Source organism: Palaemon carinicauda, unplaced genomic scaffold, assembly GCF_036898095.1.
Source record: "Palaemon carinicauda isolate YSFRI2023 unplaced genomic scaffold, ASM3689809v2 scaffold2, whole genome shotgun sequence".
Lineage (NCBI taxonomy): Eukaryota > Metazoa > Arthropoda > Malacostraca > Decapoda > Palaemonidae > Palaemon > Palaemon carinicauda.
The window spans coordinates 977,253-999,704 of NW_027169589.1; the positions used below are offsets into that span (position 1 = coordinate 977,253).

The following is a 22,452-nucleotide window of genomic DNA, read 5'->3' on the forward strand; positions in this document are numbered from 1 at the left end:
ATCGGATCGGTTTCCTCACAAACAAACTAATTTCTTGTCTGTCTCCATACCAATCGACCTACATATTTCAGGCCTTGCTTGTGCTCGGTACCAATATCATACGTTGCCAGTTTTATGTCCATTGTAATGTTTTGTTTTTTAAATGGGTTTAGCTTTCAAAAGATATTTTGAATATACAGTATCTTATTTCATCTGTTATTAGTTAAAACCCAAGTTTCACTACTGAAAATGTAGATAAGGCAATTTTTTGCCCAGGGCTGCCAGAGCAGATTGTAAGTGTTGTATGGGATTTAAAAGGCTGCCGCAGTCAATATCATTAGAGGCCACTTACTATCAATCACCAGCTGTGTTAACAATGGAAAGCCCAAGTGACTCGCAAAAACGTCTTCACTTGCCACCCAAGACCAAGGCAATAGTCTATGCAGTAATGTTCTGAAATATTGCATTTTAAAAATCAGCAAAGTGGTCCTATAATTGATGTTTCGAAGGCAATCCAAAGAGCATTTGAAGCAGCAAAAGTACGCAGACTAAGCAAGGAAGCAAGTGAGAAAGAAAATCTATTGGAATCTCTGGTGTTTCAAGTAGAAAAAAGACGGAACGTGAGATCAGTGACTGACTGATAAAAAAGGTTCGGCAAAGAACAGATCGGAAGCAAATTCATACTCTCGGAATGAAAATAAGTAAACAGTTACAGGCTACTTAAAAGAAGCCAAGGTCTTAAAAGCAAAGTCTCCCCCCCCCCCTCCCCGTGTTATCTCCAGTTTAACTTATGGTGTGCTTATTTTAAGACTTGTAAAGGAAAGTGATTGAAAGATAAAGAATCCTCCACTAAGCATTTTGAGGAAGGCTGCCACTTAATGATCACCTTCGATTGCAATAGGTATAGAGTCACACATACAGTAGCTAAAGTATTCCACTAAAAGGAATTTCTAGAGACTATTTTGATCAATAATTAATTTTGCGTGAAAATGTACAGTATTGGCTATCAGAGGAATATGGGAAATATTACTGGAATTTTACTTCTTTACTAAACTTTGAATAAGAACATTTGGCTAAACTGCTTTTATGTAAACAACACTTGAAATGCCAAACACTAAACGTGTAGCTGTGGAGGCAACTGCGACTGGTTTAGCGATTTCTTATATGAATGCGTAATAAAATTGGGATAACCGATAGGCAGCTAATTAATATTAACTCAAACATTCCATAATACACCCAAAATATGGAAATTTATTTTCCCAGATAAAAATCACACCAGAGTTGCTTACTAGGAATTACTGCTAAGATGGCTTGTAAAATTCTCAATTTCTCTTTCTCCAAAAACTGTTGCTAATTTAAGGGTGCGTCTTACCACTTGTAGCATCTTATGACAGGAAATACGGTTTATATAATTTACATACATATATATGTTACAATCTTATACTCATTACAGCTTCTTTTAATGTTTAAACTAAATGTTTCTGACAACTAAATGAAATATGGGAAATGAATATAAAAAGAAACTTGCAAAAAAAAAAAGTTTATTCACAAAATTATAAAGAAAACCAATGTTACTTCTTCAGTTACTTTAACTGAAAAATCAAACAAATAAAAACATTAATAGAGAAGGGGAGCAGTCAGTAAGGTAGAAATACTTGAGGAATCTTAAATAGTTTTCTGCAGCTGCTGAGATGATACTGGTACGGAGGCTTCAGGCTTGGGAACGTAGTAGAAGGGTGGCTGAAGTTCAGGTGAGACTGGCACATTGACTAAGGATTCAAAGACGTCATAAAAAGGGTTCCATCAAGATGGGTCATCAGAAGTCTTCTCCAAGAATTCAACGATAGTGTAGAACTGAGGCCAATCTGTAAGCAGCGTTATGTCTCGTCACAAGCATTGAGGGTTGGGCGCTTCAATTCATCTCTTCTTCTCAGCCATAACAGGATTTTGGAGAGAAGGTTGGAAACTAGCTCTATCAGACTTCTGGTCTTCTTTGCTTATTTCGTCAGGATGTGGATCCCATCTTCTTCGGACATAGCGCCCCTCTCTTGTCATATGTCCTGTCCTATCCACTCTGGATAACCTCTTTTAAGTTTATATACACATGTATGGGTGGAACTAATTACAATGGGCAGTTGTCGTTTCCATACAAGGCTTTCTTTTTCATGATTGGTTTCTTCCAAAAGCACACTTTGATCCTGCCATGGAAGCTTCTAGAACAAATTTCTGATGCAATCTAAACCTCGTGTTAGTCATAACAAAAGCGCGGCACGTGTCCACCCGTGATGATATTTTTCATAAACAGGGATATCCCTTGAGGCTTGGTTTCTCAAAATAGGCTGACTCCACTGATTAAGGCGATGACATCTTGGTCCAAACAAGACAGTTCCTTTATTTTTGCAGGCACTCTTCGTTGAGCCTCTGTAGTCAAATTTCATCTCGCTGCTCACACTTTGGGAATAATTAAGTTTCTCTATTTTAATAACATATTCCTTCAATAATATTGCATCTACCCATGACAACATATACAATAATCCACAAGGAAAATGAAAGTGAATCTTGACTAGTTTTGTCTCATGATATCTGAAACTATTCAGGATTCACTCAATATAATTTTCCTTTTGGTTGATTGCTTCTGATCATCACGTGTTCCTTGGTTTTATGGGCACATACATATTTATGCTGTATATCATCATGCTGTCCACAACTCTTGGAAAGTAAATTCCATAGCAATAGTCATTTGGGTGTATTTGAAGTGTAGCATCATTCCTCTTTCAAGGGTGAAATATTCTCAAACATGTTGCATAGGAAATTCTCTCAGAGTTAGTAGAGCTACGACTGTGAAGCTATATGAATTGAAGTACTGTATAGTTACTACAAAGTTCCTGTTCCCCTCTTATATGAAAAATACTTGGATTTATTGCTAGTATAATAATTTATGCAGCAATGCATGTGAATTTTATAGGACCACTTTTCTTTTATAGCTTAAAATCTCCAATTTAACATCACCATATGTGTACATACTACATTCCTTCATTGTATCCATCTGACAGCAAAGGAGTGATAAGTTGGCCTTTCAGGTCATTGTCACTCTCTCATTTTTCACAATCTTGCGTTGTGTAAATCCCATTGGCTAATGATAGTGTTCCACCAGTAGTTTGAATGAATGATTCTTGAATGGTGTTTCAGAAGTATTGTATTTCATAGATAGAAAGTTTGAAGAATAGAGGTTACACATTAACCCTTTTACCCCCAGGCTCTTTGGAAATTTCCAACCCTTAACCCCCAGGGGGGTATTTTTTTCCCAGCACATTTTGCAGTATATTTTTTTTAAATTGCTCTAACAGCCTCAATTTTTGTCATAGAGAGGTCAGGTTGGTCTCATTCTCTTGGAAAATGCCTGAATTTTCTAAAAAAAAAAAATTATCAAAAATATGAAAAAAAAAAATTTTATAGCATTTTTTTGCAAGGATGTACCGGTACGTCCATGGGGGTAAAGGGATGGCTTTTGTGAAACGTACCAGTACATCCTTTGGGGGTAAAAGGGTTAAGTTACAGATTCCCTTTTATGTTTTCTAAATTTTTCATACATTTTAAGAGCCCCTTACTGAGAAATTTAGTATAAGTAGGACCTTTACTTGGGGGTCTATAAATTTGAAAATTATTTTTATTTGGATAATTGCAGTTACCAAGAAGAAGAAAGTGAGACTTCAAGTTGCAGACTCATCCAGTGAAGATGAAGGAGGCATGGAGAGTGATGAAGATTTTTCAAGTGAACCACCACGTACACAGAAAATTGATAAAGGTACAGTAAGATTATCTAAAAACCAATGCTCTGTTATACAAATGAGTTCATCCCTAGTGTCCCCTTAAAGATAAAGGAAACAATACTGTAGTGTTAAGAAAACGTGGTTAGTCGATGGATGAAAAGTGTAAGCAAAAAAAGCATAATCTACTAATTATAATTCACAAAATAAAAACATATTTTACTCTTTAAAAATTCTAAAGTTAATAACAATCTTACAGTTACAGATTACTGATCAAAATTACTCTCAATTTCGCAAAATAAAATAATTACAATTCAAACAGCAAATGAATGTAGAGAGAGAAAAAATAAAGATGAAAAGCAAGCACGGTCAGATAGTTAAATAAAACTACCATAGTATGATAAAATACATACATATAACAAGGCACTTCCCCTAATTTTGGGAGGTAGCCGACATCAAACAAATGAAACAGAAAAGGGGACCTCTCCTCTCTAGGTTCCTCCCAGCCTGACAAGGGACTCAACCGAGTTCAGCTGGTACTGCTAGGAATGATAAAATGAAAAGCATTAATCCATATGATACTGTAAAATGAAAAGCATTAATCCGTATGATACTGTAAAATGAAAAGCATTAATCCGTATGATACTGTAGAATGAAAAGCATTAATCCATATGATAAAATGAAAAGCATTAATCCGTATGATACTGTAAAATGAAAAGCATTAATCCATATGATAAAATGAAAAGCATTAATCCGTATGATACTGTAAAATGAAAAGCATTAATCCATATGATACTGTAAAATGAAAAGCATTAACCCATATGATACTGTAAAATAAAAAGCATTAATTCATATGATACTGTAAAATGAAAAGCATTAATCCGTATGATAAAATGAAAAGCATTCATCCGTATGATACTGTAAAATGAAAAGCATTAATCCATATGATAAAATGAAAAGCATTAATCCATATGATAAAATGAAAAGCATTAATCAGTTCTTTTAGGAAAAAAGTCTTGTTTATATCAAACAGCTGTACGTTTGTTCATTCATTTAACATTGCCCCACCTTAAGTGGAACACAATTGAATGAACGAATAGCTGTATTTGATATAAATAACATTTTGATAAAAGTGATGTTTCACTTAACTGTATCCAATAATAATGCATGTAATATTCACATATTAGTATCATATTAGAAAATAATACATACATACATATACCAAGACACTTGCCCCAATTTTGGGGGGTAGCCGACATCAACAAATGAAACAAAATAAAAAAGGGAACCTCTACTCTCTACGTTCCTCCAGCCTAACAAGGGACTCAACCGAGTTCATAATAAGTGAATATTAATCTTTTCCATTGTTTTCGTTTGTTAGCGGTCACTACCGTCTATGTTTTCTAGATCAGCCGATTAAGGCAAACTTACGTAGGATATTTTTTATTAAAAACAGTCAATGCTTAAACTATCATTTTATCATACTATGGTAAATAGTTTTATTTAACATACTCATATTTCATTTATTACCAAGTTTAATAGCATGTTAAAGTTTACCGGATTGTTGCTGATGCATGATAATTTTTAGTTTTTAGGTTTGCAGTACTTACAGTATACAGCTTAGGAAATTACTAATTTTGCTTCCAATTCATTAGGTAGTTTTGGTGGGATTTGGTTTAGCTTTTCAGAAAACGAATATACTATCTTGCACTTACTAAGAACTCAGGAATTTATAAAATTTTAAACTGTATAAGATTGTATAAGATTGTGTTAAAACAAATCAGCATTGATTCAGACAGAGCTTTCCCTAATTCCAAAGATTCGCAGCCATGAACATTGTTTTTTCATATTCAACTATAGCTCGTTGCTTATATTTGACAGTGTATATCCTTGATATTTTTCTAGAGAAAATAATGGTATAAAGTAAAAATATTTTATCTCAATTATGTACTATTATGCAATAATTGAAATACAAGTGAAACTGCTGTTATCAGATTCGATTGCTCATAACAAAATAGCTGTTTTTTTTGTTCACTTTCTGTTATGGCTGTGTGTGTTTACGCAGCAACTGTAACATTACTAATGATTCTTTTATCATTTTCTTTCATTTTAGAATAAATTTTACTGCTAGAAATCCATCAAAATATTCGTAACTTCAAATTTTTTAGTGTAAATTGAATCAAGGGACAAACTTATTTTATCAGTATATTTGAAAATTTGTTCCTCGAAGCTTCGTATTCTGGTGTAGGTAGTTGGATGTCTGATGTATGTTAAGTAAAGTAGTACTGTATTGAATGAGATTTCTTATTGTTTCTATGAACCTCCCATTATGTTCATATTGTTTCTCCAGAAGTTCAGTTTATTGACACAACTCCGAAATTTTATAAAACATTTCCAGTTTCCTTTCCTTACAATACAGTATCTACATGCCTTTAGTCAAGTAATGAAACACTAGCGGTTAATGGCAAAGCATGTCAAAGGGTCCGATGTTATTTAGTCTTTCTGTTGCATTGGTGATGTTCAGATTATTATTATTACTTGCCAGGCTACAACCCTATTTGGAAAAGCAGGATGCTATAAGCCCAAGGGCTCCAACAAGGAAAATAGCCCAGAGAGGAAAGGAAACTTAAAAGACAAATAAAATATTTCAAGAAGAGTAACATTAAATTAAATACCTCCTATATAAACTATAAAAACTTTAGCAAAACAAGAGGAAGAGAAATAAGATAGAATAACATGCCCGAGTGTACCCTCAAGCAAGAGAACTCTAACCCAAGAGAGTGGAAGACCAGAGTACAGAGGCTATGGCACTACCCAGAACTAGAGAACAATGGTTTGATTTTGGAGTGTCCTTCTTGAAGAGCTGCTTACCATAGCTAAGAGTCTCTTCTATCCTACCAAGAAGAAAGTGGTCACTGAAAAAATACAGTGCAGTAGTTAACCCCTCCGATTTAGAAGAATTGTTTGCTAATCTAACTGTTGTCAGGTGTATGAGAACAGTGGAGAATATGTACTAAATAGGCCGGACTATTCAGTGTACGTGTAAGCAAAGGGAAAATGAACTGTAACCAGAGAGAAGGATCCAATGTAGATGCATCCCCTTCCAGATTGTGAAAAGTTTTTATTGCATTGTAAGTTGTCTTCCCTGCTGGATTTGTTAGCATTCTTGCACAGGGATAGCACTGTGTTTTGAATAACAGTTATGAGACGTACAATGCCTCAGTGTTCCTCTTAGGGATAGTACGTTTCAAGTTCCAGTGTTAATGGAACTTGGAACTAGGTTTTAGTTAAAGAAGAAATCCAGAGAAAACTAGGCAAGTTGTTTGTTGGAGTTGATAATTGTATAAAACACCATATACTTACTTGACCTGCCAAGTGTTGTTATTGATGAGCCTTGAAAGTTCTTAATTTATTCAACTTAATTTGTTAATCTCAGAAGGCCAGCGAGTTTTCTTTATGACGCTACATGTCTTGCCCTGATCTGACTTCCATATTCGGGTCTAGTGGTTATAGTGTTTCACTCGGGAAGGGTTCTGAATGTTCACTTCACCTTACAAAGTCAAGAAACTCATAGAGCCTCAATTTCCTTATGACTTTAGATCCTACTGCTAAACCCTTGCTCTTTTAGCTATCTATATTACGTGGCAGAAAACCCAGTGAGATAATGTGGGTCTTTATATGCCTCCTCTTGCTAACGTAATTGCTCTTAAGCAACCTCATTTTTCATTTGCAAGTATTATAACAGATGTCTTTAAACCTGTTAGTATTAAAAGGCCTTCGGTTATCAGGTCTATTTTTATGATGGTGTTCCATATTGTTGGATCTACTAAAGCTAATTGATTGCATCACAATCTAGATGACTGCGTTTTTTTAGCTTGCAAGCTCGCCCATTAGCTTATCACGGGTTAACCTTAGTTGGGTAAATGTAAACACTAGTGCTTTTATTACATTTCCAAGAGTTGTGGAGACTTGAATATTATAGTGGGTTATTTCTATTAGCCGAAGAAATATAGGTAAGCCAAATAATAAAAGTTTTGCAATCAAGAATCATACCTGAAATTTCAAGTCAGTTAAAAAAACTATCAAAGCTGATATCCAGATGTTAATGAGTCACTTTCCTTGACTTTCTTACAATCAAACTTTAGCCTTGTTGGGGTTCAACTTCATGCCTTATAATTTGCATCATGCATTAATTTTAGCTAGATCTCTTTTAAGGGATGCAGCAACCTTCGTAAGGAGAAATTCTACTCCATTTCAGCAGTAGAAGGCTATCACTCGGCATTGAGCCATGTCTTTAGACTAAAGAGAATAGATATCTCTTCTTCAGAGGAAATTTCTATGCTTATTGAGGAGTTTTGAGCTGACCTACCCTCCAGTTGAGGTGAGCCCTCCTTCCTGAAGGACCCCACCGGGAAATTGATTTTCCTGCTGTCTTTAGCTTTGGTGAAATGTCTTAGTGAGCTGCATGGACTCTCCTTCAACATTACCCATTCAAGGGGATGGAGGCAGGTCTCTCTCTCTTTCGTACCAGTTTTTGTCGCGAAAACTCGGAATTCTTCAGTGCCCAATTCCAGAGTTATATCTTTCCATGTTATGAATCAGAGATGTAACCAATGATCTTGACCAGCTTTTACCGAGTCCTGGGAGAGCTCTAAGATGGTGTCTGAAAAGTACTAGGACCACAAGACCTCGGGCACAGCACCCTTTTGTGAGTACAGGGAGAACCTAGAAGAGGATCTCCAGGAATACGGTCTCATTCTGGTTGAGGGAATTGAATCCTCAATTGTTCTTTTCATTTTCCTCAGAAGGATCGTGAATTAGAGCTAACAATGTGAGAGGTATAAGCACTTCTGTGGCATTTAGGAGGAATTTCTCTGTGATGCAGGTTCTCATAGCAGGTGTGTGGAAGCGTCAAACGACCTCCTCCAGCCACTACCTGCGGAATGTGACCCACGGGTCCCTAAACACTTAGTTGAGGACCTGTTGTAGCTGCTCAGCAGTTGGTATAAGCAACCTTAGCTCCTCTCACAGGACTAGTACTGTGAATCAAGTGCTGAAGTTATACATATAATACTGGGATGAAAAGGAAGAATGGTTGACCTTTTTCTTTTCCATTTCAATATTCCCTTCCTTGGGGGTACAGCATCAGAAGACTCCCAGTCAAGTAAGCTCAGACTGCTTGTAGCTCTTCTGTGAGTGCTCAAGCACAGAAGAGTCCTTTTCCCAACAGGAAAATGGGGAGTGTGATGTAGTTAGGCAACCCCATCATAAGAGGGTCTTAAAGTTACAATATCTTCAAACCTCTTTCCTGCCAGGCCTACTACACAAAAGTATTCGGGCTCGAGTACAACACATGACAGCCAGGGCTGTAAAACCTACTAGTTCTCCTGCATGAGTTCACGAAGTGTAAGGAACCCTCAATTTCATGCATCTAAGATGCTTGAGTTTTGGGTTCCCGGATTAAACTTGTAGCCAGTTGGAAAAGGGGAAATCCTACCTGGAGGTCTAAGGATTAGTTTCCTATAAGTAAAGGACAATGGTTTTCATTAGGGTAGGAACAAACTGCAAATTTTTTTGAAGTAATCTGTATTTTTCTTAACTATAATGAAAGATTGGAAAAAAGCGAATCAGACAATGGCTAGGTTAAGTAAAGTGGCAGTATCAGTTTGAAGCTATACCTATAGAAGTTTTATTTATTTCAAATAGCCTTATTCAATTGTTGCAACAAATATTCTAATATTTGTCAGTTTATTACAATAGAGAAACGTTTGTCTATTTTCAGAGAGTCACCGGCCAAGGCGATCTTCAACTAGAGCTAGCAGAAGATGAAGCATTTGAATACAGTAGTTAATTTGTATTGTGTATAGCTTACAAACCACTAGATGTTATATTTACAATATACAGTATATTAGAGCACAATTGAATTTTTAGTATTTTGACTGCAGTACAAGAGTAATTTTAAGCCCTAAAATTTCACTTAAATATAATACTTAAATCTTGTTTTTTTTTACAACCACTATTTTTTTGTTATATAGATACCCCACCGATTTCCTGGAAATGAGTGGTCAACCACTTATTTTAATCCAGATGGTGGAAATTAGCCAATTGCAATAAAATTTTTGACATCTTGTTATTACAGACACCCCAATATTTATGGGGGTTAGATAACAGAGACGACTGTAATGTGAAACAAAAAATCAACAAAAAATTTCAATTCTGGGGTATGAATGCTCATCACCAGCCTTGCCAAATGACAGCTGCATTCGCTCAGTTAACCAACACCCTAATCAACTCGCTACATTGTTTTTGCATAGTTCAGTCACTGTACTATAGTGTATATTGTAAAACTGTAATTGTACAGTTCTGTATAAACACACCTATTTTTATCCCCTTCCTTAACAAGCTCCTGAATCATCTGTAATACTGGTGTAAACTACTACTAGATTTAATTTTATTCTTTTCACTGTTCCAAATCATTAATATTAAACTATTTTAAAGTTGTTTAATACAGGTATTTATTTTTGTATGATTTCTCTACCATCTCATTTCATTAAATTTTAATTTATTCTCTCAATTATATTCCTTTCATTATTTTATCTAATTATTTTCAGACAATTATTTCCATTTTAATAGAACTTAATTTCTTTATACAATAAAGGAAGGGGTTGTGACTGTGCTGAAATGGTTAGTGATATTGTTTGATATATGTTTTACATTGACAATGGTGTCGGTAGACTGGGTGTGTGTGTGTGTTTATTGTTCCACAATATAAAGGTAAATGAGATGTGTATGAGCATTGTAATTCTGGAGGTATCAGTTTATTGTTTGGTTGGAAAAGTGTATGGTAGAGTGTTAATTAATCTTTTTAAGGATAAAACAGAGGATGTAATCTAGCAGAGGAGGATGTCTTTAGGAGAGATAGGGGTTGTATAGATAAAATTTTTATAGTTACACTAAATATTTCTCCCATATATGTCTAAGGTAAGAAGGAATATTTTGCTTTTATGGATCTGGAGAAAGCTTATGACAGAGTTGATAGGGATGTGATGAGTTTATATGGAGTTAGTGGAAGGTTAATGCAGGCAGTGAAGAGTTTATACATAGGCAGTAAAGTGTGTTTGGATAAGTAATGAAGTGAGTGGGTCGTTTCCAGTGAGAGAGTGTGACCGAGACATGTAGGTGTGATGCCACAATGGTTGTTCAATTTGTTTGTTGATGGAGCTGTAAGAGGTTAATGCTGGAGTGCTTGGTCGAGGATTGAAACTGACAGATGAGAGTGATCATGAGTGAGATATGAATTAGTTGCTGTTTGTGGATAATCCTGTATTTGTTACAGACTTGGAGAAGCTGTACCGATTAGGGACAGAGTTTAGATGGCTGTGTGAGAGAAGGAAGTTGCAAGTAAATATGGGTAAGACTAAGGATATGAGGTGCACAAGAAGTAAGGGTGGTGCTAGATTGAATGTCATGTTGCATAGAGTTACTTGAGGAAGTAGGTAAGTTTAAGTGGTTGGGTTCTGTTATTGCGACAAAGGTGGAGTGGAAGCAGATGTACGTCAGCAAATGAATGTAGGATGTAAAGTGTTGGTGCCGTGAAGGGAGTGGTAAAGAATAGAGGGTTAGGAATGAATGTAAAGAAAGTGATTGTACCCACTGTGATGTATGGGTCAGAGTTTTGGGAAATGAAAGTGACGCAGAGACAGAAATTTAATATTTTCGAGATGAAGTGTATGGTTGAATTATCTTGAATGGATAAGGTTAGGAACAAAATAGTAAAATTGAGAACGACTGTGCGGATTGAATTAGCAACTAGAGTGGATATGAATGTGTGGAGGTGGTTTGGCCTTGTAGAAAGGACGGAAAAATGGCCATCTGCTGAAGAAGGGGATGAATGCAAGCGTTGATGGGAGAAGTGCAAGAAGGCGGCTAATGTTTTGGTGGATGGATGGAGTGAAAAAAGCCATAGGCGAGAAATAACAGAGCATGCTAGGAGTAGAAATAAATGGCAATCGATTGTGATGCAATTTAGAAAGGCCCTGCTGCCACCACAGGTCACCTTATGGTGACTTGCTGAGGTAGCAGGTGTAGTGGAGTCAGCACATGAAGCTTAATTTGTGGTGGAAGATGGTGGTTTGGTGGGCTGTGGCACACCCTACCACTACCAACCAAACTTGGCAGAGTCTCTCACGTAAGAAAAAAATCTCCCTTTTGTTTCTTTTGATGTCAACTAATCTCCAAACTTGGGGGAAGCGCCAGTACTCAGTCTTGCCTTTGTATTTATAATAACTAGAATCGAAAGCTGTTAAGTTTCTACAAAAGTTGTAAAGTGTGTGTTAGGATAGGAAATGAAGTGAGCGATTGATTTCCAGTGAGAGTGGGTCTGAAACAGGGATGTGTGATGTCGCCATGGTTGTTTATTGTGTATGTTGATGGAGTGGTGAGAGATGTGAATGCTCAATTGCTTGGACGAGGATTGAAACTGGTAGACGAGAATGATCATGAATGGGAGGTAAATCAGTTGTTGTTTGCGGATGATACTGTACTGGTTGCAGATTCGGAAGAGAAGCTTGGCCGATTAGCAACAGAATTTGGAAGGGAAGGGGTATGTGAGAGAAGGAAGTTGAGAGTTAATGTGGGTAAGAGTAAGGTTATGAGATGTACGAGAAGGGAAGGCGGTGGTGCAAGGTGGAATGTCATGTTGGAGTTACTTGAGGAAATAGATAAGTTTAAGTACTTGGGGTCTGTTGTGGCAGCAAATGGTAGAGTGGAAGCAGATGTACGTCAGTGAGTGAATGAAGGATGCTAAGTGTTGGGGGCAGTGAAGGGAGTAGTAAAGAATAGAGGGTTGGGCATGAATGTAAAGAGATTTCTATATGAGAAAGTAATTGTACCAACTGTGATGTATGGATCGTAGTTGAGGGGAATGAAAGTGACGGAGAGACAGAAATTGAATATGTTTGAGATGAAGTCTCTGAGGAGTATGGCTGGTGTATCTCGAGTACTGTACATAGGGTTAGGAATGAAGTAGTGAGGGTGAGAACGGGTGTAAGAAATTATTTAGCAGCTAGAGTGGATATGAATGTGTTAAGGTGGTTTGGCCATGTTGAGAGATTGGAAAATGAAGGTGATGAATGCAAGGGGAAAGCCAAAGCCAAGATTTGGGTGGATGGATGGAGCGAAGAAAGCTCTGGGTGATAGGAGGATAGATGTGAGAGAGGCAAGAGAGCGTGCTAGAAATGGGAATGAATGGCGAGCGATTGTGACGCAGTTCCGGTAGGCCCTGTTGCTTCTTCCGGTCGCCTTGGATGACCGCGGAGATAGCAGTAGTACGGGATTCAGCGTTATGAAGCTTCATCTGTGGTGGATAACGGGGGAGGGTGGGCTGTGGCACCCTAGCAGTACCAACCGAACTTGGTTGAGTCCCTTGTCAGGCTGGGAGGAACGTAGAGATGAAAGGTCCTTTTTTTCATTTGTTTGATGTCAGCTACCTCCCAAATTGAGGGAGGTGCCTTGGTATATGTATGTATGTATAATTGAAAGACATTTTGTGTACATATTTCTATATATATTATTTGACTTTATCTCCCATTCTTCCCTCTGATCTATTTACTTTTCATCTCTGTTAATTCAATTTTACTGTCCTTTTCAGTTTCAGTCTTTTGCCTTTAACAAAATCCTTCAGTCTCTCATCAACTATTACAGGAACTTGCCTAGTAATAATAAAGAATAAAAGATGATTAGGAAACTGGGAAAATTAATCAAAAGAAACCATAAAAATGGCATTAGAATTTCTTTTCTTTTGCAGTGGTCACTTAGTGTTAATTCCCTTTTATAAGTTTTTCTACATCAAGCAGTTACTACATTATTTCTTTTGCTTATTCTTCCATTTCCCATTAAGCAATCTCCAACTAAAACTATTATTTTCTAAATGTAAAACTAACACTCACTCGCTCACTCACATACAGACCCAAATGGCAAGAAGTAATTATGAATGAGCTGAAATTAAGAGATTTTGTTTCTGATATGAATCAAGTTGAAAGAAGTGGAGAGACTAACTACAATTTGACGAGTCGAGAATTGCTATTGGTTGATAGTTGAACTTAAGGTTGCAGGCGCTCCAATATTTACAGATATAACTCGGAGGTAGTCAACTGCAGAAGTTTCCCGGGAATAATTAGTCCTGTACCAAAAGTAATTGTAAAGATTACTGCTGTAATGTGTTATATATTTTATCGGGATGATGTTATTGAATAAGCGTATTCACCTTATAAATTTAAAATAAGGAGAAAATGGTTTCAAATACATGAAAAATAGCTAAACATTGCGCCAGCTGCTTTGGTTAGGTTTTCCAACCTCCCCCTTTTTTTCAACTTGCTGGATCCGCACTTGTGCAGTAAAACCTCTCGATACGAAAGAATCGTCTTACGAAATTTTCAATCTGCGAAACGAGATGTGAGAATTTTATAACTCGTTACGAAAAATGTTTCGGACAACGAAAGGAGGTATGGTGGGAGAGCCTGAATGTGTCCGAGACTGATTTTAAAATTCGCGTGCCGCCAACCCGTAAACTCGCTACCATCCTCCGGCGTTTCCATTGGTTATCTCCCTACTCCGATGCTAGTTACCACCATGAGATCCTGCTCTCCTATTGGTCAGCATCTAGTGTACCGTATCCCATCATGCGTCTACGTGTTGGCATTCCTCAGTCTTTTCGTTTTGGCAGCAGTATCGTACTCATTGACTTAGTTTTGTGATTTCGCTTTTGTAACAATTGTACAGTACTGGATACATGTGATATTACGTTACATCATTAGCCATAGGTCCCAAGAAAGTCGCTGATGTCAGGGGAAAGAAAATGATGATGCTTTCCATGGAGATAAAGATGGAAATAATCAAGAAATATGAGGCCGGCATGCAGTTAAGTGTGCTCGCGAAGGAATATGGCCGAAATCTGTCTTATGTTAGGAACGATCTTGAAGCAGAAGGAAGCTATCAAAGCAGCAACACCTTCTAAGAGTGTGACTCTTTTCTCCAGCAAGAGGAGCCACGTCCACAATGAGATGGAGAGACTGCCGCTTGTCTGGATAAAAGAGACACTTATCATCGGAGCGATAATCTGCCAGAAAACCAGCGCCATTTTCGGTGATCTCATGCTTGCTCAGACCAAAGCCGACGCAGTAGAAGGAACATCAAAGCAGGAAACCACAGAGTTCAAAGCTTGTCGTGGGTGGTTTGAAAAATTTAAGAGACACTCAGGCATTCATTTGGTGGCGCATCATGGGGAGGCTGCAAATTTGTTATTTGTTCTGACACATATAAACCTTTCTCTATTTATAGGGGTAACTTACTCTTAGGAGGGAGGAAGTCCTACCAACTGGCATTGGGTATAACCCGGGGTTCTCTCTAATTGATACAGTATTTGATCTAATTAGTAGGAACCCTACCCTCGTTAAAATCAAAGTAGTTACAAGGTAGCGCACTGATAGCCGCCTGCAGAAGCTTGTGTGAGTGACTAGTGGCTCGTCTTTACGTAGGAACTTGAAGATAAGCATGAGTTCTAAGACATATTCAATTCCTTCCCTCAAGAGGTATTGGAAATGTAACAATGTATATATCAATACTCAGGATGCACAAGGGAAATGAATCTTACCTGCAGATGGGCGATGTCCGCTGTGCTGCGGTCTTGCGGAGCTGTTTCCCAAGGGGAAGAGAAGATGGAAGGAAGAAAGGAGCTAGGTATTCTTTCTCTTTCACCCCAGACAAACCTGGGTAACCTCAGCCCTCAACCCTCTGCCACTTGTCCACCAAGGAGCTTGAGGTATTAGATCACTTGTTGTGCGGCCACCACAGGACAAGTGGAAACAGTTTCCATGCTCCTGTGGGTTACGTCTTTCAGGTAGTGGGCAGTGAAGGTTGTCCGACGCTTCCACACGCCCGCTTGCATTACCTGTGCCACAGAAAAATTCTTCGAGAATGCCAGGGACGCTGCACTACCCCTGACGTCATGAGCTCTGGGTCGATTGGACGGAGGAGGGTCTGGATTGTGAGCGTATTCAATCCCTTTCCTTATCCAAGAGGCAATAGTATTCCTCGTGACCCTACTCTTGACCTTCCCCGTGCTAACGAAAAGTGATTGTACACGGGGGTAAGCTTTTGTTGTTCTTTTTAAGTAACACCTCAGACTCCTTACTGGACATAACAGTTGGTCTGGATCTTCGGTTACAGAACGAAGACACTATCCGAAATGAGCTGAACCTGGAGTACAGCACACCCAGATTTTGAGTCTTGGCTACAAACTCTGGGACGTAGTTGAGGATTACTTCCCCCCATCTCCTAGAGTGGGAGACATCAGCAGATAGACCATGAAGTTCGCTGACTCTTGGCCGAAGCCAGCGTGAGCAGGAACACAGTCTTCCACAAGAGGCGACGATCGGAGGCCTGGAGTAATGGTTCATATGGGGGGCCCTTCAGAGATCAGAGGACCTGAACCACGTTCCAAGGGGGAGGTCTTAGCTCTGCCTGGGGACAAGTAAGCTCGTAACTACGTATGAGTAAAGAAAGTTCCGAGGAGGAAATATCAACTCCTTTCAGTCTAAAGGCAAGACTCGAGGCTGAGCAGTACCCTTTGACTGCCGAGACCGAAAGAAGCATTTCTTCCCGAAGGTATACAAGAAAATCTGTTATAGTTGGAACAGAGGCATCGAGGGGAGAGATACCTCTTCCACGACACAAACCACAGAAAACTGACCACTTCACCTGGTAGACTGCCTCCGTAGATCTCCTGAGGTGTCCAGCCATTCTTTTTGCAACCGGTTCCAAAAAGCCTCTGTGTGAGAAGGTGCTGGACAGTCTCCAGGCGTGAAGCCGATTGAAGCTACGGCTTTGTGGAAGATGTTGGCATGTGGTTTATTTGAGAAGGTTGTGTTGTGGGGGGAGCTCCCTCGGTATCTCCGTGAGGAGTCTGCGTGATGCCATGACGGAGATATCAGAGTCATTTGCAAGTTGTTGCTTGCTCATCAGACAGAACGGGGGGAAACGTGTAAGCGTCAAGTTTTATCCACCGTTTTGGGGGATCCGGGACTGGGGACCAGTACAACGGGAGCCTGAAATTCAGGGCCGTTGCGAACAAATCCACAGTTGGGGAACCCCACAATGTCAGGACTTCGTTGGCTATCAGATGATTCAAAGACCACTCGGTGCCAACTATCTGAGTCACACTGCTCAGCTTGTCCGCTAGCACATTCCGCTAGCCTGGAATGAAGCGAGCTGATAGTCACCAAGTTGTCTTCTGCCCATCTGAGAATCTCTACTGCACGATGGCACAGCTGCTGTGAAAAGGTACAGCCCTGTTTGTTCAGATAAGGTACTACTGTGGTGTTGTTGGTCATCAACACCACAGGACACTCATCTTTACGAGATTTATGTGCTGGTACTTTTCTGATTCAAACCATTGGCCGGAGTTGTAATGGTGCAGCACGTGAGCCTCCCACCCTTCTTTTGATGCATCCGAAAAGAGCATCAATTCTGGGGGAGAGACGAGAAGATTGACCCCTTTGCAGAGGTTCGGCTCATTTAGCCACCATCTTAGATCCGACTGTTCCTCAAGCCATATGCAGACTAGCTAATCCTGGGAATCGGTGGACTGGTTCCACGCCACTAGAGAGATCTCATCCTGAGGCGACCGTTGGAGACCAGTCGGGTCTGGGAAGAGAGGTGACCGAGAAGGCAAAGCCAATACTGCACCGGGAGCTCTTCCCAACTGAGAAAGACCTGTGCTATCCCCCTCAGTCTCTGAATTTTCTCGTCTGATGGGAACGCTTTGTGCCTTAGGGTGTCTAAGCACATGCCTAGGTATACCAGTTCTTGAGAGGGAAGCAGATGAGACTTCTCGAGGATCCCCAGATCCTGGCAAAACCTTAGAAGCTCGTCTCAGAGTCTGCCAGAATCATCCAGTCATCCAAGTATCTTAGGAGACGGATGCCGACTCTGTGGGCCCAAGATGATATTAGGGCAATCACTCTCGTGAAAACCTGGGGTGCTGTGGAAAGACCGAAACACAGTACCCTGAACTTCTGGTTGAACATGAATCTTAGATACTTCCTGGAAGACGGATGAATTAGGATCCGGAAGTATGCGTCCTTCAAATCTACAGTGCACATGAAGTCCTGCGGTCTTATCGCTTGTCTGACAGTGTCGGCCGTCTCCATTCTGAACGGGGTCTGCTCGACAAACCTGTTCAGAGCCAAGAGGTCGATAACTGGTCTCCAGCCTTCAGACGCCTTTCTCACAAGAAAGTCGACTGTGAAAGCCTGGGGACCTGTGGAGGACCTCCTGAAGAGCGCCGTTCTCCAACATGGTCTGGACTTTTGCCCTGAGGGCACACTCCCGTGCGGATCCCTTCGCACAAGAGTTCAATGGAATTGGCACTCGAGTCAGTGAAGGGAGAGAGCTTGAACGGGACGCGGTACCCTGAACAAATCACCTCCCGGGTCCCGGGTTCGGCCCCGTGGTGAAGCCATCTCTGCCAGTGGTTTTGCAGGCATCCCCCCACAGGTGGACAAATGGGCAGCTCTTTCCTTTTCCCCACGAAAGGACTTCTTATTGCGAAAGGCTTGCTTAGCACTGTTTTGACCCTGCTGTTTTAGGTCTCTAGCCCTTTTCGGTTGCAGTTTCTGCTGTTGTATCCACCAAGGCTGAGAGGGGTAAGGTCTGGCTGTTAAGACCTTCTGGATGACGGAATCCTGGCTGGACTAACTCCACCTCTCTGCCACCCATTTGACATCCTCGGGGTGAAACAAGGAATTGCCCTCGAAAGGTGCATTCCTTAGTCTCTCCACTTTGACCTGAGGGAGGTGTCTGTGGAACTTGCCTATGATGACATCCCTCCTCGTCAGGATAGTGTTAGCCCGAAGGTTCACTACCTGCTGGGAGAGAAACTCGATGGCCCGAGTGCCAGACAAAAGAAAAGTCTCAAAAGACTTCCTGGAGGATTCCCAAGACAGGTCCTTAGACCAAATCAACTGTCCTAAGGATCCCAATCAAAAGTAGAGCCATGAAGCCACCTGCATGGCGTACTTCACCACCTTCTCCAGGTTAATGATCTCGGAGGCCAAAAAGGAGACGAAGTCCCGTGAGCATCTCGAAGGGTGTGGCCTTCAAGAGTGCCTCTATGGAGTGATCAAGAGAATCCCCGAGAATCTCGTAGTACCTCTTCTGGAACACATACAGAGAAGGCAGATCTTGGAGGATGAGTTGGAGCGGAGCGAGGAGATGGATCCAGTTACCTGGGACACTACCTTCTGTTTGGCACTCTTTAACCCCTTAGATCAGGGCAAAGCTGCACTGGTCCTCGGGGGTTTTCGAGTGCCATAGAACTGGTCAAGGACCGTTTCCTTTCCATCTAGAGGGTCTGCCGATGAATTGGATACAGGATAAGACCTGCCAGAAGGCATGTTCTGACTCCTTCCTCTCATCCTCCGTTAGCTTAGGGCTAGCGGCTGCTGGCAAAGCGTCGTCCTTGGGATCGCTTTGACCTTCCACATCCAGACTCTCGCCCATAGGAGCCCGGAGTGGGTCGTAGTCGTCAACGGGATAGACCAGAGATAGGGAGACTGCCTAGGAAGCAGGAAGCCGAGGATTTTGGAATGGTGAATAAATCCTTCAGCTTCCTGCTACAAGGCAGGTGATCCTCTGTCAACGAGGGCTCAGAGGGCTCCATTGGTCTACAGGCGGGATGGGAGTCCGCTGCCAGAGGGAGCACGTCGCAGGTCGTACCTCCTTAGGCACTATCTCAACCAGTGAGGGACGGAAGGAGTCCCTGTAGCAAGTCAACCTATCTTCCTTGGGAGGCGAAGGACGAATCCTGTTCCTCTTTCCCTTGGGTCTGGCCTGTGGCGTCTTGAACTGCAAGGGGCTACCCTGGAGTTCTTGCCTACTCTCTTCCCGTGGCCTCTTGCGAGGGGAGAACTGTTTCCCCTTGCCAGACGGGCCCACAAGCGCGGAACCCTCCAAACTCCTCCTAGGATCGGAGGGAGGAGAGGTCCCCGGGACGAGAGATGGAAACAAAGGAATCCTAGGGGTGCCTCCGAAGGACTGGGAGCGGGGAATGACCCACCGTCAACGCTTGATGCATTACACTGAATAAGGCCTGAAGCCATGGGGGGTCACGGGCTCCCGAGGAACTGAAGGGAAGGTCCTTAGGAGGTACGGATCCCTGAGTTTAGGAACCTCAGCAGGTTTCTCAACCCGCTTGCCTGAGGGAGGCTTCCCGGCTGGCAAGATCAGCACAGGCCTACCCTTAGGGATAGGATCTGGGCGTTGTCGTGTGGGCGACTGCTGTCTCTGCGGTGATGGAGGCCTATGAGATTAAAGAGACTGATGGGTGTCTCTCCTTGCAGGGGATTACCCCCTGCCACCAAAAAGGGAGATGGAACTTCGTTCAAGGACAAGGTAACCACCGAAGAGAGGCGGGTTTGGTTCCGCGAGGATATTAAACCGCGAGAACCCTCTCTTGACCGAGACGTAAGAATGCCGAGAGCCAGCGCTTGGAGAGCGTCGCGCGACGCTGTTCTGTCCCATGACACAGCGCGAGGAAGAGCTGTGTCCAGAGGTGGGAATCCTGCAAAAGGGAGCAACAGAAGATCGCGAACCACGATCGCACGCTCTGTCCGAACTCGAGTGGTAGGAACCTCATCACCATCTGTTGGGCTGCACGCGCCTGAGGGGGTCAACATAGTGCTGATCAAGCGCGCCGAGATGGCCGCGCTCGCAGAGTTGCTCGCGCGCTTCAACATAGCGCTGATCAAGCGCGCAGTGTTGGTTGCTCGCGCCAATATGGTCGCGCGCTTCAACATAGCGTTGATTGTGCATGCCTAGATGGTCGCGCATGGAGAGTTGTTCACCAGCGCTTAAGGTTGATCATGCGCGCCAAGTTGATTGCTCGCAAATGATCCGTGCGACGATATGGTCCGAAAACTCTGTCACAAGAGGAAAACTCTTGGTGACTAGGTTCACGAGAACCAGAAGGTTCAGCGTGCTCGCGTGAACCCCTAGAGGTCGCGCACTTAGGAAAGCATTCCTTGCTACAATAACCCTGAGGTTCAACGTAGCGCATGTCGCGCAAGTGTGAACGCTCAACACGCCGAGTCTGAAAACTCACTGTCATTTCTTAAGACTCCTGATGACGAATGTCGCGAAAACCCGAAGGTTCAGTTTGTTGCGAGACTCCGAAGGGTCAGTGCTATAAGAAACCGAAGTTCCTCTGTCACGAGCCCCCGAAGGGTCAGCGTGATTAAAGGCACGAGAGACCAAAGGTCTAACGAAAACTGTGTTGTGAGACCCCAAAGGGTCAGCGCAATGAGAAACCGAAGTTCCTCTTTCACGAGCCCCCAAAGGGTCAGTGTGATTAAAGGCACAAGAGACCAAAGGCCCAACGTAAACTGTGTTGTGAGGCCCTGAAGGGTCAGTGCAAAGAGAAACCAAAATTTCCCTGTCACGAGACACTGAAGTGTCAGGGTGACTAAAGCCACGAGAACCCAAGGGCTCAGCATAACTGAAGTTACAAGACCCCAAAGGGTCAGCATAACGAGGAACCAAAATTCCTGTCACGAGACCCCGAAGGGTCAGCGTGACTGATGGCACGAGAGCCCAAGGGCTTAACGTTACCATCGTTACGAGAGCCCTTAGGTTCAGCGTAACAAATCCAAAGGTTACGAGTTGCGTGAGCCCGAAAGATCAGTGCAACGGAACCCCGAAGGACTCCAACGGTCGTGAGAACCCGCAGGATCAACATGACAAGAGCCTGAAGGCTCAAGATCACGCTAGCTCAAAGGGTGATCGTCACGAGACCCCGAAGGGTCAACGTTAGGAGAACCAGCAGGTTCAAAAAGAAGTCTTCTCACAACACTAGGAGGAGAACGTCCAGGATGGAGAGAGGTTACAAACCCACCCTACGAATCTCCAGAGAAGAATGTTCAGCAGACTCACCCGAGGGGATCTGATCCAGATCTAAGGATAAATCCTCCGCAAAGGAGAACGTCGCTTAAGACAGGCTCTCGCTCCAAACCAAGAGGCGAACCATAAGCGTAAGGAGACCGCCGATGATCAGAGGCGATCTTCTCTCGCGATCGAGTGATATGTTCCCCCACAGGGGAAACCTGCCTTGGAGAAAGCCCTGCCATCGTCCCTCGTGGATTAGCTAACTCCTCGGCGTCAGAAGCAGACTCTAGGCCTGACTGACGGGCAGCAGCGCCTGCGCCCACACTAGGAGGATCAACCTCCATGGAGGAAGGAAATGACCGCTTCTCTCCGCTCTCCTTTGAAGGAGCTCGGAGTGCTTCCTTTGAAGGGGGACCATCAACACCCAGCAATGGCCAAAAGGACAAGATCTGAAAAGGAACAGGCGTTCCCTGGGGGAAGGGAAGGAGCCGACACCTTCGCCTATCTCACAGGGTTGACCTGGGGTCACAAGCCCTGCGCTGCTACTCGATTGTATCCCGGAAGGGCCTGACAGAGGAGCAGCTTCAGACAGAGATTTTGAGGAAGACCTCAAAGACAAAGATTCGCACTTGGACTTCTTCCTCTTACGCCCAAACCTCTCCCACTGGGAAGCAGGCCACTCCCGACACTCCGAACAAGTGCCGTCCCGAGAACACTGACATCCCTAGCAAGCCGGGCACGGGGTGAAGGTCTGTCTCTACGGACAACA

General features: G+C 42.1%; 1 protein-coding gene across 1 annotated transcript in view; it reads left to right on the top strand.

Annotated features, from left to right (window-relative positions):
* Cap-D2 (CAP-D2 condensin subunit) overlaps positions 1–10,041 on the top strand; it is a 307,837-nt gene extending 297,796 nt beyond the window's left edge. The window contains exons 28-29 of the mRNA XM_068368385.1: positions 3,665–3,784; positions 9,529–10,041. Of these exons, the coding sequence (XP_068224486.1) occupies positions 3,665–3,784; positions 9,529–9,575 (167 nt within the window). The 3' untranslated portion in view covers positions 9,576–10,041. The remainder of the gene's footprint in view (positions 1–3,664; positions 3,785–9,528) is intronic.
* The last annotated feature ends 12,411 nt before the right edge of the window (positions 10,042–22,452 follow it).